General features: G+C 45.1%; 1 protein-coding gene across 2 annotated transcripts; it reads left to right on the top strand.

The window, feature by feature from the left end:
• The first annotated feature begins 223 nt into the window (after positions 1 to 223).
• On the top strand, positions 224 to 15,262 carry LOC310832098 (cryptochrome-1-like). Of its 2 annotated transcripts, none has more exons than XM_083713617.1 (11): positions 224 to 342; positions 5,235 to 5,514; positions 5,816 to 6,010; positions 6,221 to 6,339; positions 7,736 to 7,890; positions 8,951 to 9,091; positions 9,801 to 9,968; positions 10,427 to 10,567; positions 11,698 to 11,849; positions 12,422 to 12,651; positions 14,439 to 15,262. In XM_083713617.1, the coding sequence occupies exons 2-11, from the start codon at positions 5,300 to 5,302 to the stop codon at positions 14,513 to 14,515; spliced, it is 1,593 nt and encodes a 530-aa protein (XP_083569743.1). In that variant the 5' UTR covers positions 224 to 342; positions 5,235 to 5,299; the 3' UTR covers positions 14,516 to 15,262. The 2 variants fall into 2 exon arrangements, with proteins under 2 accessions (XP_083569743.1, XP_083569742.1); XM_083713616.1 differs by lacking the exon at positions 224 to 342 and adding an exon at positions 1,495 to 1,689.
• The last annotated feature ends 927 nt before the right edge of the window (positions 15,263 to 16,189 follow it).

Here is a 16,189-nt window from a genome sequence, read left to right as displayed (position 1 = left end):
TGTTTTGGGTTTTTTTGTGCAAGGAGGAGGATCTTGTGGCGCTTTGCAAGTTCTCCAGATGACTCGAAAGCGCCTTTGCTGGATCGCTCCCCGGCGGCACCCCGCTTGCAAAGGTGCTTTTCTGCGGGCAGTCCAAAAGAAAAAGAAATAACCGTAAGGCTGCTTAGAGGAGCGCTCAGACGCACGCCTGCATGGAAGTAAACTTCGTTAAACCACTTCCGAGAAAACACGCCCAGGAGGCTGGACTTAAGGTTGCGATTCTGTATATCCATTTTCCTGGAAGTAGGCGGCCCCTCTGAACACAATGACTTGGCGGGCAAAGCTAATAATGCCTACTCAAAAGTAAGTCCTATAGAATTCAGTGTAGTCTTCTCCCCAGCAAATGGTGTTAGGATTGCAGCCTTACTTCTGAGTTAGCACGTATAGAATTACACTATTGCTACTTGCCGTTCTTGGAAGTTCCAGGGCGATATAATAATAATAATAATAATAATAATAATAATAATAATAATAATAATAATAATATTTATACCTCGCCCTCCCCAGCCAAGACCAGGCTCAAGGCGGCTAACGCCCGATATAAAACAAATTGATTGAAATACAACTTAAAAACAAGATTAAAATACAAGATTAAAACATTAAAATATTAAAATACAGCCTCATTCAATGGAAACTCAAATCAAAAACTTTTTGGGGCATGAAAACGTCAAGTCTTCACCAAGGCTAACTTTCCAAACTGGTCCAATTTTTTAAAGGAAAAAATCCAGAAGGGAGAAAACAAAACAAAACTGAAAAGCGATGCATTTCAATCGCCTTTCGCCCCGCCTTCTTTTTGGGGGTAGCATTTTAAAGCTCCTCTGGCATCCCTTCGCCCCCTTTTTCGGTGGTTAAGTGCAACTATGTATCTTTAATCTGAAGTACGTGCTAATGAGGCCAATTGGACCGGCTCCGATGTGTGCTTCAGGCTGCAGCTGCAAAGTCTGCAGGTGTGAAAAGAAATGGCAATCCTATTTTGTCTAGCAAATGGAAAAGAGTAAATTCCATTCCAGGGTGACATTACAAGTGATCATCTAACTCCCCCCACAACCCCCCTTCATTGCATTCAAAAGACACGAGCTCTCTTTGCACGAGACGTTGCGGCTGCAAGTCTGCAGGGGAGATTCAGAAGTACAAAAAAACCTGTTGGGTATATGCAGTGGTATATTTCCTAGTAAAGAAATATTTAAGATCAAGCTGCCAAGGCTGCGATCCAGAGCACGCTTACCGAGAACTAGGGCTCCATTGAACTCAGCGGGACGTACTGTCGCGTCACTGTGCCTAGGACTGGGACAAAACCCCAATTTGCACGGCACGTGTGAATACTACTCATGCCCGATGACTCTCGAGTAACGGGCGGGAGCTCCGTTTCTTTAAACCAACCCAGAGTAGTCGAGTACGCGGCTGGGGCGAGGCTGCAGGAGCAGGAAGTCACGCCCCAGAGTGACAGCGCGCAGTTGTGTAACTTCTCGGATGCTGTGAGGTTGGGCATCACTAAGTTACGCAAGTATAACCGGTTTGCAAGAGCCGAAGTGGGGTCGCAGAGAGTGGAGAAAGAAGTTAAAAATAGCTCTTTATAAGAATCAAGGTGGACTAACCCTGCATGTCTACTCAGCTCTGAATCCTACTGAGTTCCATAGATTTTACTCCCAGGTAAGTGGAGATAGGCTGGCAGCCTGAGGCTGGTTGGACACGTGTTCCACTTGCGGAATAAGCTAGTTGAGTTTTGTACTGTTTCAGACTGCATAAGGGGAATGCCCCTTTTAGCAGCTGTTCCCCACAGCAAACGCTGCAACCTTCCAGCAGTTTGACTTCACCCTGAAAGACACACTCCTCCATTGTCCCTCCCAGACGGAGGGATTTCAACAGCAAAACCTTTCTTAAGGGGGGGGGAGCCTCTCAACTCAATTAGAAAACTAGCACATCAGCAAGAAAGTTTCTAGCTCAGCTCTTTCCCTGATGCTTTTGTCTTGCAGGAATTTATTATTAAATGGGTAAAGGTAAAGGGACCCCTGACCATTAGGTCCAGTCGTGGCCGACTCTGGGGTTGCGGCCCTCATCTCACTTTATTGGCTGAGGGAGCCGGCGTACAGCTTCCGGGTCATGTGGCCAGCATGACTAAGCCGCTTCTGGCGAACCAGAGCAGCGCATGGAAACGCTGTTTACCTTCCCGCCGGAGTGGTACCTATTTATCTACTTGCACTTTGACGTGCTTTCGAACTGCTAGGTTGGCAGGAGCAGGGACCGAGCAAGGGGAGCTCACCCCATCGCGGGGATTCGAACCGCTGACCTTCTGATCAGCAAGTCCTGGGCTCTGTGGTTTAACCCACAGCGCCACCCGCATCCTATTAAATGTGTAGAAATATATTTAAAAATGATTTCTCTGTACACTTACAGTCTGAAGTTGTACATGTCCAGAATTCTACTCCCTCATTTCTTTCAAGGAAAGGGAGTCTTAGCTCTGGGGTAAAGCACTTGCTTTGCCTGTTCATATTCCAAGACTTCTGTCTGAAGCCCTGGATATTAGCTGCTGGTCATTGTGGATAATATTGAACTAGGAAGCTGCCTTATTGATATTGGTCCATTAGTAAAGGTAAAGGGACCCCTGACCATTAGGTACAGTCGTGGCCGATTCTGGAATTGCGGCGCTCATCTCACTTTATTGGCCGAGGGAGCTGGCATACAGCTTCCGGGTCATGTGGCCAGCATGACTAAGCCGCTTCTGGCGAATCAGAGCAGCACACGGAAACGCCGTTTACCTTTCCGCTGGAGCGGTACCTATTTATCTACTTGCACTTTGACGTGCTTTCAAACTGCTAGGTGGGCAGGAGCAGGGACCGAGCAACGGGAGCTCACCCCGTTGCGGGGATTTGAACCGCTGACCTTCTGATCAGCAATTCCTAGGCTCTGTGGTTTAACCCACAGCGCCACCCGCGTCCCATGTTGGTCCATCTACTCAGTACTATTTACACTGACTGGCAGCTGCTCTCCAGGGTTTCAAGATGAGTTTTCTCCCATCCTTACCTGGAGATGCCCAGGATTGAACCTGGGACCTTCTGTCTGTGAGGTCGATGCTTTAACCGCTGAGCAATGACCCTTCCTTGACCTAAACAGGGCAGTGACTAAGGCTTTACATTCTCATAAGTATCCTGTGTAGAATAGCTCTGAGCGTCTGTTGCATAAGGGTCAAGTGTAAAACAAGATTTTGAACTTGTGGAAGATACATGATTTGGACGCACAATTGCTGTTGGTATTGTGTAAGCAGCAGATCCATTTGACATTGCTGCGTGCATCGCTTTGTTAATGCTTGCATAAGACTGAAGGAGGGTTTTGCATGCTGAATGTGGGCTGCCACTGGTTTGCCAAAAACAAGGGCCTGCACATGCTGGATCATGCACAACTGCCTCCCCGTAGGCTGATGGCAGTAGAGGCGCTTGCTGGAATATTGAGATTTGGTTAATTAATTTGCGATCTACAACTGTGAATCCAGCTGCACACAAGCTGAAGCTTCGAGGCTACTGTGTATGATGCATATATTGCTATTTATTTTTTTAATTTTCTAAGGATTGTTTTCAACTGGCTTCCTCCCTGTATCTGCAATGCAGAAATATTTTTTAAAATAAAAATTTATTAGTATTCCCATATTACTCAAAATAGCTCAAATATAGCCATATCAATTAATTTGCAATGCAAAGTATTGTCCGCATGCAGCATTGCTTTAAATTTATACTTCATTTAAAGCTGGAGCTCTTGTATTTCTCCATTTAAAACATTCGGCAATTTCAAGGTAGTGAAAAATACGTTCAAATGCATTTTTAAGGCAATAATTCTACCTGGCAGCAAACCTCATTGAACTTATTGACATGTACTTCTGGGTGGACACATTGCACTGTGTTATATATTTTTTTTGGGGGGGGACCCCACTAGAGTCTAGTCTTGAAGGAGATGCTTATTACAGATGTTGCTTAGCTTTCACATCTTTTTACTGCACTTGGAAGATCATCCTTTTGTACTTTATGTCAATCAGACATACTGATTGGCCTCTTATTTTGGTGCTCACAGCAAACAGATTAAACCTGCTAATTCATCCACCAGCATTCGCTGAAAGGGTTGGGAAAATCCACTCTTTGATCAACCAGATTGTGAACATGGGCAAAGTGAGGCAGCCGCCCTGGGCAAATGCCTGCCAGAGTCCTGTGCTGACCAGGATTCATTTGAAACCAGGGTTGTAGCAAGTTTGAAACCCTAATTAAGAGGGAGCTGGGTTAACCTTCAACATGACTGACATCAGTACAGACAACGAATAGAGGGCAGAATTTGAGATGGAGCATGGGAACCTGGAGCTTCCTCGCTTCAGAACTCTTTTAACTACAGTGGTACCTTGGTTCTCAAACTTAATCTGTTCTGGAAGTCCATTCCAAAACCAAAGCGTTCCAAAAGCAAGGTGCACTTTCCCATAGAAAGTAATGCAAAATGGATTAATTCGTTCCAGACTTTTAAAAACAACCCCCAAAACAGCAATTTAACATGAATTTTACTATCTAATGAGACCATTGATCCATAAAATGAAAGCAGTAAACAATGTACTGCAGTCACACAGTCAATCCATCAGTAGCTGAACTGGGTTCCACACAGTCACAAAAACAAAACAAAACAAGTCACAAAACGCAAAATAAATAGCAAAAACAGACAGACCTCAGCATAACACTCAAAACGGAAGTGTGGCACTCAAATCGGAAGTGTTAACACTCAAAACGGAGCACATTCGGCTTCTGAAAAAAGTTCGCAAGCCAGAACGCTTACTTCCCAGTTTGCAGTGTTTGGGTTCCAAGTTGTTTGAGTACCAAAGCATTTGAGAACCAAGGTACCACTGTATTGTCTTTAAATGCCTCAGAGTACATGCCTTTGAGTTTGCCCATCTGGAAAGTCTACAAGTTATATCCATGTGTCTCCCTAAATGTTTATTTAGTGGGGGTTGAGTGAGGTCAACCTTCGTGGCAGGACAGGGAACTTGTGGCCCTCTAGATGTTGGGTCATATTGCATCACCCCTATCCTGCATGACCAGTGGTCAGGGATGATTGGAGTTGTAAGTCAGAAACACTTGCAAGACCACAGGTTCCCCATCTCTGCCAAATGAGATAGCTTGTGTACCACTGTCTTTGTGAAAAAGTAAAAATATTCTCCCATTCCCACCTAGCTTTTTCCTGCTTGTACACTGCTCCTAATACAAAGTGGGGAGAAACAGGCTGGTGACGCAACAGAATGAAGAATATTTCGATCCACTGGTTCCGCAAGGCACTTCGCCTCCATGATAACCCTGCCTTGCTAGCAGCTATGAAGGACAGTGCTGAGGTCTACCCTATCTTTATCCTTGACCCCTGGTTCCCGAAGAATATGAGGGTCAGCGTTAACCGCTGGAGATTCCTGGTTGAATCTCTGAGAGATCTGGACGAGAGCCTCAAGAAGCTGAACTCAAGGCAAGTACTGGATGGGCCAGTTTTCAAAATACACCAGGGAGGTCGAAGGGGCCATTTCTACAGCACTTTCCCCAAACCTGAATGGTTTTCTATGGAGAGGCCAAATGGGGACGCGTGGGGGTCAAATTGGCCTACTAGAATGCAGGTGCAAAAACTACAATTCTGGCACACAGTGCTCTCTGTCAGTTTGCCATACTGTCCCTCCCAGATCCTAGTCCTCTCTGTCTTGACCTCAGAAACTCACCTAGTCTTTGGCGCTTTCTTGGTTTTTGAGCACTCAAAGGTTGTGGTGTCTCCTCAGGCTGTTTGTAGTTCGTGGCAGTCCTGCAGAGGCATTTCCAGAACTATTTAAGAAGTGGAAGGTCACCCTGCTCACATTTGAAGTCGACACAGAACCGTATGCGAGGCGCCGTGATGCTGAGGTGGTGAGGGTGGCAGCTGAACATGGAGTCCAAGTTGTTCAGAAAGTGTCCCACACTTTGTACGACACTGAAAGGTGGGTACAAAGAGCAAAGGCCACAACAATTTTGCATGCATTTCTGGAATCCACCAGATAAAAGTTTCTTAGCGATTATTATTATTAACTACATTTTTCAGTCATTTTTATTTTTATTTTTTACAAAAAGGAACTCCAAGCAACTTCCAAAGGAAAAAAAATATCCATTGCTGGACATTCCTGATAATGTATTGTCATCATTTCCAACAGAATCATCATTGAGAACAACGGCAAAGCACCTTTGACTTACACTCGGCTGCAGACGGTCTTGGCTTCTCTGGGTCCTCCAAAACGGCCAGTTCCAGCTCCTAGCTTGGAAAACATGAAGGGTGGGTACGAGTCTCTCTGGACTTTGGGATGCAGGCAATGGGTTTTTGTGGATTCTGACAAGTACTATGGGCTCTTTGGAGTGTGTGAGAGAGCTGTGACTTGGATAGAAATGCTGGGGGATAATCTGCCTTCCTGGGATGGGTGGCCTAAGCGACCCCTGACCATTAGGTCCAGTCGTGACCAACTCTGGGGTTGCGGCGCTCATCTCGCTTTATTGGCCGAGAGAGCTGGCGTACAGCTTCCGGGTCATGTGGCCAGCATGACTAAGCCGCTTCTGGCGAACCAAAGCAGCGCACAGAAACGCCGTTTACCTTTCCGCTGGAGCGGTACCTATTTATCTACTTGCACTTTGACGTGCTTTCGAACTGCTAGGTTGGCAGGAGCAGGGACCAAGCAACGGGAGCTCACCCTGCCGCGGGGATTCGAATCAGCAAGTCCTAGGCTCTGTGGTTTAACCCACAGTGCCACTTGCATCCCTGATGGGTGGCCTACCCACACCCAATTGACAATTTTCAGTGCTTATGTTTGTTCTTGGCAGCAGTTCATGGTTAGCAAGGGAAGAGCTTAACCATAAGCCTAACTGGATGATAATGATGATGATGATAATTTTATTATTTATATACCACCCATCTGGCTGGGTTTCGCTAGCCACTCTGGGTGGCCTACAGCACATGCTGTGATGACATGCTAAGGTTTGGCTGAGCAAAGCGTGAGGAGTAAAATAGAACAGAGAGGAGCAAAGGGGTTGTGAACAACTCTCTGGGAATCCACATTTGCACAGGCCCAGTAAGCCATAGTTGGTTCACTGTGTTGTGCAGATCAGGCCAGTGAACAGCACATCACAAGGGTGCTTAGCTAATCAGATCTGGCAGCTGCTGAAGGCAAATAATACTGAGCCAAAGTGACAATGAATGGACAAATATTTTGCCATCATGTTACAAAAAACGCTGAAAAGAGGTGCGTGATTTACAGCAGTCAAAAAAGTTAGCAAAAAAGGTACAGTACAGTGGTACCTCGGGTTACAGACACTTCAGGTTACAGACGCTTCAGTTACAGACTCCGCTAACCCAGAAATAGTAACTCGGGTTAAGAACTTTACCTCAGGAGGAGAACAGAAATTGTGTGGCGGCAGCAGGAAGCCCCATTAGCTAAAGTGGTACCTCAGGTTAAGAACAGTTTCAGGTTAAGAACGGACCTCCAGAACGAATTAAGTTGTTAACCCGAGGTAACACTGTACTTTGACTTGGCCTTGTTATGAATAATCAGATAAGTTATTACATTGATTGAGTCATCGGGGTTTGAGAGAGGCAAGATTTGGGCACAGGGAGCCAGACAAACCAGAGGTGCACTGTTCCGTACAAGCTTTGAATCTGTCGGATCAATGTTTTAACCTAGAGTGCAGCACACCTGTCACAGAGGACCACGATAAGGAGTATGGTATCCCTTCTCTTGAGGAACTGGGGCAGGATCCAAAGACAGCTGGCCCCCACCTTTATCCAGGAGGAGAATCTGAGGCCATTGCTCGGCTGGACTTGTATATGAAGAGAACGGTACAGTGACTGAAATGTCTGTGGCTTTTGCCCAACAGACTTGGCTTCACTGGTGGGGAATCTCTGGCCTGGTGGCCAGATTTGGCTAGGCTTGCCATACATCCAGAATTTCCCAGACATATCCTGGAATACTGCAAGTCGGAAGCAGTGTCCGGGTGGAAATCGCAAAAAGAAAATCCAGATGTATGGCAACCTATGTTGGCAACATTGTTTTGGACGATTTTCTTTTAGAATAGCTCAAAAACTTCTTTTTTACTCAACAAATTTGGGCAAAACTTAAAAAAAAAACTCAACAACTTTGCGGGGGGGGGGGAGATCTGTCAGGATTTTCATTGTCTGAAATATGGCTATCCTAGATTTGGCCTGCAAGACCATTTCCCCCCAAGCCATGCCAATGTGCCCCACATCTGAAGATGGGACCCCAGAGACTGCCACCTTCCATATTTTCCTCCCTGCATGGCCTGAACATTACCTGAAGCTGTGCTCCAGATTCATTGACCCTGGAAAACATGAGTGGTGATAGCTAGTGCTATGGCCTCTTTGGTTGTTGCGCCCACCCTGTGGGACACATTGCGAAGTGTGAAATGTTGGGCCCATTCACTGTTGTCTTAGGTAGCTAGTTAAAAGCATGGCTGTTTGTAACTTGCCTGTGTGATCAGGCTGCTGCCTGATTTTGGCTGCTGTGGCTCTATATTGGCTTCATTGGGTGTTTTGAGTTTTGCTACAGTTATTGGCTATTTTGGATTTTGCTACAGTCAACATTTGTGATTTTAATGGGGATTGTTATGTATGGTTTGTAAGCTTCCTTGAGTTCCTTTGAAAAATCAGCGGGGTATGCATTTTAAAAATGAGTAAATAAAATTACAGGAACAATAGAACAGGATGCTCTTTGATGCCTAAAATATAGTAAAGAAAGCAACTGGCACATATAAGGCACAGAACTGCCCAGTGCAGGGCCACCACCAAAAAGCCCTTTTGCCTGAGAGCCACAAGGCAGCCCTTTGGACATATCTAGCCCCTCAAAACTCTCTATGCATTGTTTTTCCCTTTTTCTTTACAGTCATGGGTATGCAATTTTAAGAAGCCTGACACATCCCCCAATTCTTTGACTCCTAGCACTACGGTGCTCAGCCCCTATGTCAAATTTGGGTGCCTGTCTGTACGGATGTTCTGGTGGAAGCTGACTGAAATCTACCAGGGGGTAAGAAGAGGAGCTTTTTTTATTCTCCAGCTGTCATATAATCACAGAATACTGTCTGTTTTCATTGGTACAACTGCCGGATACTTTCTGTTCCAACAAAGTGCCGTTTCAGAAATCTGTAGGCAGTGGACCTAGATGAGGGGGTTCCGTTGTGTATATGCTCCTTGCAGATTTCCTCAAAAAGACTTTTTTATCTTTTCCAGACCAAGGCTGTCAAAACTCTGATATAAAGGGTATGTAAACTGATGCCATCAGAGTTGCTGTGACAAATCTACATAGCTAGGGCTTCCATTACACTGGAGGCAATTAGCCACCCAAGGCAAGGTGGACTGCAAAAGCTACCTGCAATATTTAATTCGACCATTATGCATTGATACTGTGCAAGTGGGACCTCCGATGGCTATATTTAGAAGCTCCTCTTTTTTTAACAGCTAAGCTGTTCAGCAGAGTCACATAGTGCTGCTCTTGCTAGATTGTACCACTGAACATCACTCTGTGATTCTGAACATGTAGTTCAAGTATATTGCAGTAAATGTGTCCTCTTCCGACTCTCTGCAAGAGTGGTCCTCTAGCTGTTGTTGGACTCAAACCTGCATTATCTCCAGCCAGCATGACTAGCGGTCAGGGGTGGTGGGAACTGTGCTCTAGGGCCCTGCTCTAAAACAAGCCAAATAATAATGACTGTTCCTTCTCTACTGTGCTTCTCTAGAGGAAACACTCTGATCCACCGGTATCTCTGCACGGGCAACTCCTGTGGCGGGAGTTTTTCTACACGGCAGGAGCTGGGATCCCCAACTTTGACAAGATGGAGGGCAATCCAGTTTGTGTGCAGGTGGACTGGGATGACAACAAGGAACATCTCAAAGCCTGGCGTGAGGCATGTTCTGTTTGGCAAAGTTCACAATCTACCCAAATATTTGCAGATTAAGCAATCTACTCTCTTGCCACCAGGGCCAAACATATTAACCACACTTATATGCACTTAACTATTCATAGCACTGTAAAAAAAGGTAAAAGGCAAAGGACCCCTGGACAGTTAAGTCCAGTCAAAGGTGACTATGGGGTTGCGGTGCTCATCTTGCTTTCATAATTCCAATATAATAGATAATATCTGCATAATTGATAATATCTGCTTTTCCACAGTTGATCTAGAATGGTTTATTTCCTTTTATTTGGTACATGTGATCAGAATTCCCTCACTGCATAAATGATTTAACATTTTGGGGTGGCATTTATGTTTTCAAGAATATTGCTATATATAACACACACTGCTTAAATAGGAGTGGGATAATGATAAGTGAAAACCTGAGTTTCCTCTCCCTTTCTTGCTGCCAGGGGCGGACAGGCTACCCCTTTATAGATGCCATTATGACGCAGCTGCGCACAGAGGGCTGGATCCATCATTTGGCACGGCATGCGGTGGCTTGCTTCCTGACGCGAGGAGACCTCTGGATATCCTGGGAGGAAGGGCAAAAGGTGAAGGCAGGTTGGGAGTTCATCATGAAAGCTGCAGAGTTCAGAATGTTCTCCGTAGCCAGAGGAAAGCTGGATTTATTGGCGGGTCCATAGCTAGTTAGTGGCTGAATTGTTAGGTTGCCCCTGAGCACAAACTCCATTCAAAACTGGGAGATCTCCCCCCTTGTGCCATTCCTAGTTCTCAGGACAAAAACACCATTGTATTTTCAAGATTCCCAGTTGCCTTGCACTGTAACACCCTCCTTCCCAAGCAACATACTTAAGTTCCTCTGCATGCTTATTCTGCATAAAGAGTACAGTGGTACCTCAAGTTACGTACTTAATTCGTTCTGGAGGTCCGTTCTTAACTGAAACTGTTCTTAACCTGAAGCAACACTTTAGCTAATGGGGCCTCCTGCTGCTGCCGTGCCGCCGGAGCACGATTTCTGTTCTCATCCTGAAGCAAAGTTCTTAACCCAAGGTACTATTTCTGGGTTAACGGAGTCTTTAACCTGAAGCGTATGTAACCTGAGGTACCACTGTAGATGGAAACCTCTGACTTACTGCATGACAGGAACAGGCTAATGTACAAAAGGGTAGGAGTGCTATCCATTGCCTGCCGACTACTGGCATGTAGACCCCAGAACAAGGGTAGGCAAACTAAGGCCCAGGGGCCGGATCCAGCCCAATTGCCTTCTAAATCTGGCCTGCAGATGGTCCGGGATTCAGTGTGTTTTTACATGAGTAGAATGTGTGCTTTTATTTAAAATGCATCTCAGGGTTATTTGTGAGGCATAGGAATTCGTTCATGCCCCCCAAATATAGTCTGGCCCCCCAGAAGGTCTGAGGGACAGTGGACCGGCCCCCTGCTGAAAAAGTTTGCTGACCCCTGCCCCAGAACGTTGCCTGTGAGGGTAGGCAGCCCTCAGGTTGAAAAAGTTTGCTGCCTCTTGCCTTATGGCTTCCTCCTTTCTGCATCGTGGAATACATGGCAGGGGTTCACTGTCCCCTCTGTCCCCTATTACACCAGAAGCGTAGTTAAAATATAATGTTGCAAAAAGCTTGTAGAGCATGAGGAAGCTATGACAATTGGACTGGACTTCTTTGCGGTTCCCAAAAGGTGTTCGTTTTCCAAACTGCTTCTATTTCAGGTCTTTGAAGAACTGCTGCTTGATGCCGATTGGTCCTTGAACGCCGGTAACTGGCAGTGGCTTTCTGCAAGTGCCTTTTTCCACCAGTTCTTCCGTGTCTACTCACCAATTGCCTTTGGCAAGAAGACAGACAAAAATGGAGAGTATATAAAGTAGGTGTTATAATATAGCATCGCTGCATTTAAAACAAGCATTAAGTTATCTGGCAGAGTTTATGTTTACCGCTGGGAACAGTAATCGTGTCTATGAATGTGATTACAGGAAAGCTATTACAGGATTGGTGAGAATCTCTTTTTAGCTTTGCCTGTGCATAAGAGGCAACTGGTATAAGTGCAGGAGTGATCTGGTTGATTTTCAGGTCTCTGCAATCTGTAATTTCAGAATTCTTTGACGTCGCCATGCTTAAAAAATGAATCCAAATTCTGCATTAAAAAAAGAATTTTGCTATATGTATAGAGCAAAAAGTGCGTTACTTTGCCTAATTTCAGTTTTTCTAATTATGGAAATTAGCAAGGTGCTATTCTCTGAACTACTAAAAGTATTATTCAACCACTTCTCTGACTTATGAGAGCCAAGTGGTTGTTACCCTGTTCCAGTGCAGACTTGGAACTAAGAATATTGATTTTAACTCTGCAAAGCATCAGGGTATCATACTATGCCACTATGTCCTGAGCCTTTTCCTGTACACTCCTGACTTCCTCCTTTATCATTACAACTTACACAGGAAGTACCTCCCCTTCCTCAAGAAGTTTCCAAGTGACTACATTTATGAGCCTTGGAAAGCACCACGGAGCGTGCAGGAACGTGCAGGCTGCATCATTGGTGAAGACTATCCCAAGCCCATCGTTTCGCACGAAGAAGTGCGGAAAAAGAATCTTGAACGGATGAAGGCAGCGTATGCACGGCGATCACCGAATGCAGCTGCCGAAGGGCAGGATGAAACAGGTAAAAAAGGTAAGCTTGTCAAAACAAGAGTGCTGTTATGGCTTGGGGTACCTGTACAGGAGGGATGTGGGTGGCACTGTGGGTTAAACCACAGAGCCTAGGACTTGCCGATCAGAAAGTCGGCGGTTCGAATCCCCGTGACGGGGTGAGCTCCCGTTACTCGGTCCCTGCTCCTGCCAACCTAGCAGTTCGAAAGCACGTCAGAGTGCAAGTAGATAAATAGGTACAGCTCTGGCGGGAAGGTAAACGGCGTTTCCGTGCGCTGCTCTGGTTCGCCAGAAGCGGCTTAGTCATGCTGGCCACATGACCCGGAAGCTGTACGCCGGCTCCCTCGGCCAATAAAGCGAGATGAGCGCCGCAACCCCAGTCGGTCACGACTGGACCTAATGGTCAGGGGTCCCTTTACCTTTACCTGTACAGGTGATGTCTGAAAGGACAACTACCTGCTAAAAATCAGGAAGAGGAGTGATAACAAACAATTTCAGCCTCAGCACAGTGCCCTGTCACAACCCATCTTTCCAATCTCAGCTGGCAGAGAATTCAGTGGCCACGTTGCTCACCAGGGTATGTAACACCAATCTTAGCCCAACTGCACTGGCTGTCAAACAGTTTCCAGGCCCACTTCAAAGTGCTGGTTTTGACCTATAAAGCCTTCAATGGCTCAGGACTGCAGTACCTCAAGTACTGCCTCTCCCTATATGAACTGACCTAGACCTAGCAATCATCATCTGAGGCCCTTGTTTGTGTGCTCCCTCAATGAGAGGTCCAGAGGGTGGCAACACAAGAAAAGGACATTTTTGCAGTGGCTCAGTTTGTGAAATGCTCTCCCCAGGGAGGCTCGCCTGGTACCATCATTATATATCTAGGCACCAGCCAAGAACTTCCCTCTATACCCAGGCTTTTATCTATGAAGTGTATCTATGTATCTATGAAGTATGGGTGGGATGTTTTAAATGTTAATTTCCCCCTCCCCACACCTTGGTTTTAATGTATCTATGTGAGTTCTTTGTTTTTAAGTTGTTTTGGGTTGACTTGGGCAAGATAAAATGACCAACAAGTTTAATTAATAATAATCTCTAATTACTGTGGTTCTCAAACATCTAAGACTGGTGACATCCACCAACAAACTTTTAGGTTAAATTCTAATACCCAAAAGAACTGGATTTTTTTTAATTGTGAAAAGGAATTAGCCACCTTTCAAGGAGGCAGGTCTCCATGTTAATGCAGGAATTGCTGTTTAGGAAAAAGGTTGTGAGCAGTGAGAAATAGTGAGGCAACCTCAGAGGGCCTGCAGTTAGTTTGCATTGGGTAGAATGGAATAAACTCTGTCTAACCCGGAGATGTAGTGCAATTATCTGCCCTAACAGAGGCCAGCTGGAAGCCAGAGCAGTTAATCATGCAGGAGCACAACAGCAGCCTATGAGTAGATGCTTTGAACTCACTAACCTTGAAGTTCATACAGTTCCTTGGTGCATGGCACACTGAGGTCTTGCAGCTGAGTGTGGGTATTAGAATTAATGGTCTCTCCCCCCCCCCCCCCGATACAGGTTAGATTCCAGCAGTGACAGAAACAGTAATTTAATTCTGATCTTCAAGCAGCCCTATGTCAAATTTTGGAGCTTCATTTGAGGGAAGATGGATCTCAGTGGTTGGCATCAAGCCATGAACAGAGTGATCTAAATGGAAAATGGGGAACAGGGGCCTTATGGCAGAAGGCGGTTAGGATCAAGTAAAAGCCAGGCTGTACATTGAAAAGTGCTACACACAAATCAACTTGGATTGTTTTTTTCTTTTAGATGCCAAGCAGAAGCGGCCGAAGGCTCTATTGAAAGCTGAAGCGCGATCAAAGAAAGTGAAGATCAAAAGCACCTAAAAGTGGCTCATGTTGAAAACTATGGCTTAAAACTAAAAAAACCAAAACAATACCCACAGTATAATAACTTTTCAAAATGCTAGAAGTGGTGGGGAATGGCTAAGCTAAATACTACCCCTGTATCATACTCTGCCTCCGGGCAACAAGCGCGACTAGGGAGAAAGTGAGGTCACACAACCCAACAGGGTCTTCATGCTTATCTTCTATGGTGCTGGGGCTGGGGGGTGGGGAGACACCTCTGGCCAAATTTGGTCTGGCAGGGTAGCCTCAATATGGCCTGCAAGACCATTCGCTCAAGCCCCTCCAACACCTGATCTTAAAGTGAGTTTCCAATTGTTCATTTGCTGGAGTACAGCATGCTTCCGCTGACGGGTGCTGGGAGTGTGGCTTGTTCCAACAGCACAAAGCTACTAAACTGCTACTAAAGGCAAAGCTTGTTTCTTCTGTTTTACCAACAGTTTCAATGCAAACCACTTCATGCTACTGAACTACAGGAAGGATTTTTTTTTTAAAAAAGCATGTAAATTTAAATATACCATATCCCCCTGCATCCTAAAATACTATTCTCCCAGGACAGGTATATCTTGTGGATTTTCAGATTAAGTGACAGAAAGGAACAGCTACTGAGAAGACACACTAGACTGCTTTCAAGTGACAATTTTTTAATTATGAAGTCACCTTGGCATTTGGGGGGCTGAAAAGGTACCGGTAACTTGCAATATTCTAAAATAAAATTGCTCAAAACAATTATCTTGTATTCACAACTCTCTCTGTTACCTTGTGAATATCAATTTTTCCATCATAGCATGTTTCTGAGGAACTTTTCCTTCCCTCATTAAACTCTTGTTGCCATTATGCTTTTTATGAAATCTTCCCTTCTCAACCAAAATTAGCAAGCACCGATTAGGCTGAAGGTACAGTTCTTCAGAGTTGGAACTGGTTTGAGAGAGGCTGCTTCCCATAGCACACCCCCACATGTCTTTTGCCTCACTGTCAGTACTTGCCAGAAAAATGAATCGAAATGAAAAAACAGGAGTGGAAGGAATGCATCCAACAGAAATTGGTTCTCGCTTTTAAACTGCCTTCCACTCTTTGAAATAACTTTACAGACCACCTTTCCTTTTCTACCTCCAACTGTAAAAAAAGAAAACTCATTATTTTAACCCCCAATAATGCTGCTGCAGTTGTTTTTTTAATGGTATATAGAAACAGTAAAAAGTCAAGCCTGATTTCTGGGATAAGGGTGAAAATAGTTCATTTCTTCCACTTCGAAACATAGTTCCAATGACCTCAGTTCTAAGGTTATCCAAAATAACCAGCTGTCAGTTCAACAAGCGATTGTCTCTTCCACGAATCAAGAAACAGCATCAGAAAGTTAGATGTAGCAAAAAGCCATGGCAAGTACAATAGCAGAAGAGCAAGACCAAACTGGACATCTCCTTTTTGAGTAGCACAGCTCCCGAGACATTTTCTAACTTACGAAGATTCAGTGCTTAATTACAATGAGGTTTCACCAAGTGTTTGAAATTTTCTTTCTGAATCAAGGACCCAAGGAACCTAAATTCAACTGCTTTGTACCACATTACATAAATCCAGGACTGTTCCTGACTCGTGTTAATCAGCAGCCTGGTGGAAAGGGAGGGCACCTTCCCCATGCAAGGGAATAAAAACATC

Source organism: Podarcis gaigeae (genome assembly GCF_964106915.1).
Source record: "Podarcis gaigeae genome assembly, chromosome: 15".
Lineage (NCBI taxonomy): Eukaryota > Metazoa > Chordata > Lepidosauria > Squamata > Lacertidae > Podarcis > Podarcis gaigeae.
This window is presented reverse-complemented; position numbering and strand designations above follow the sequence as displayed.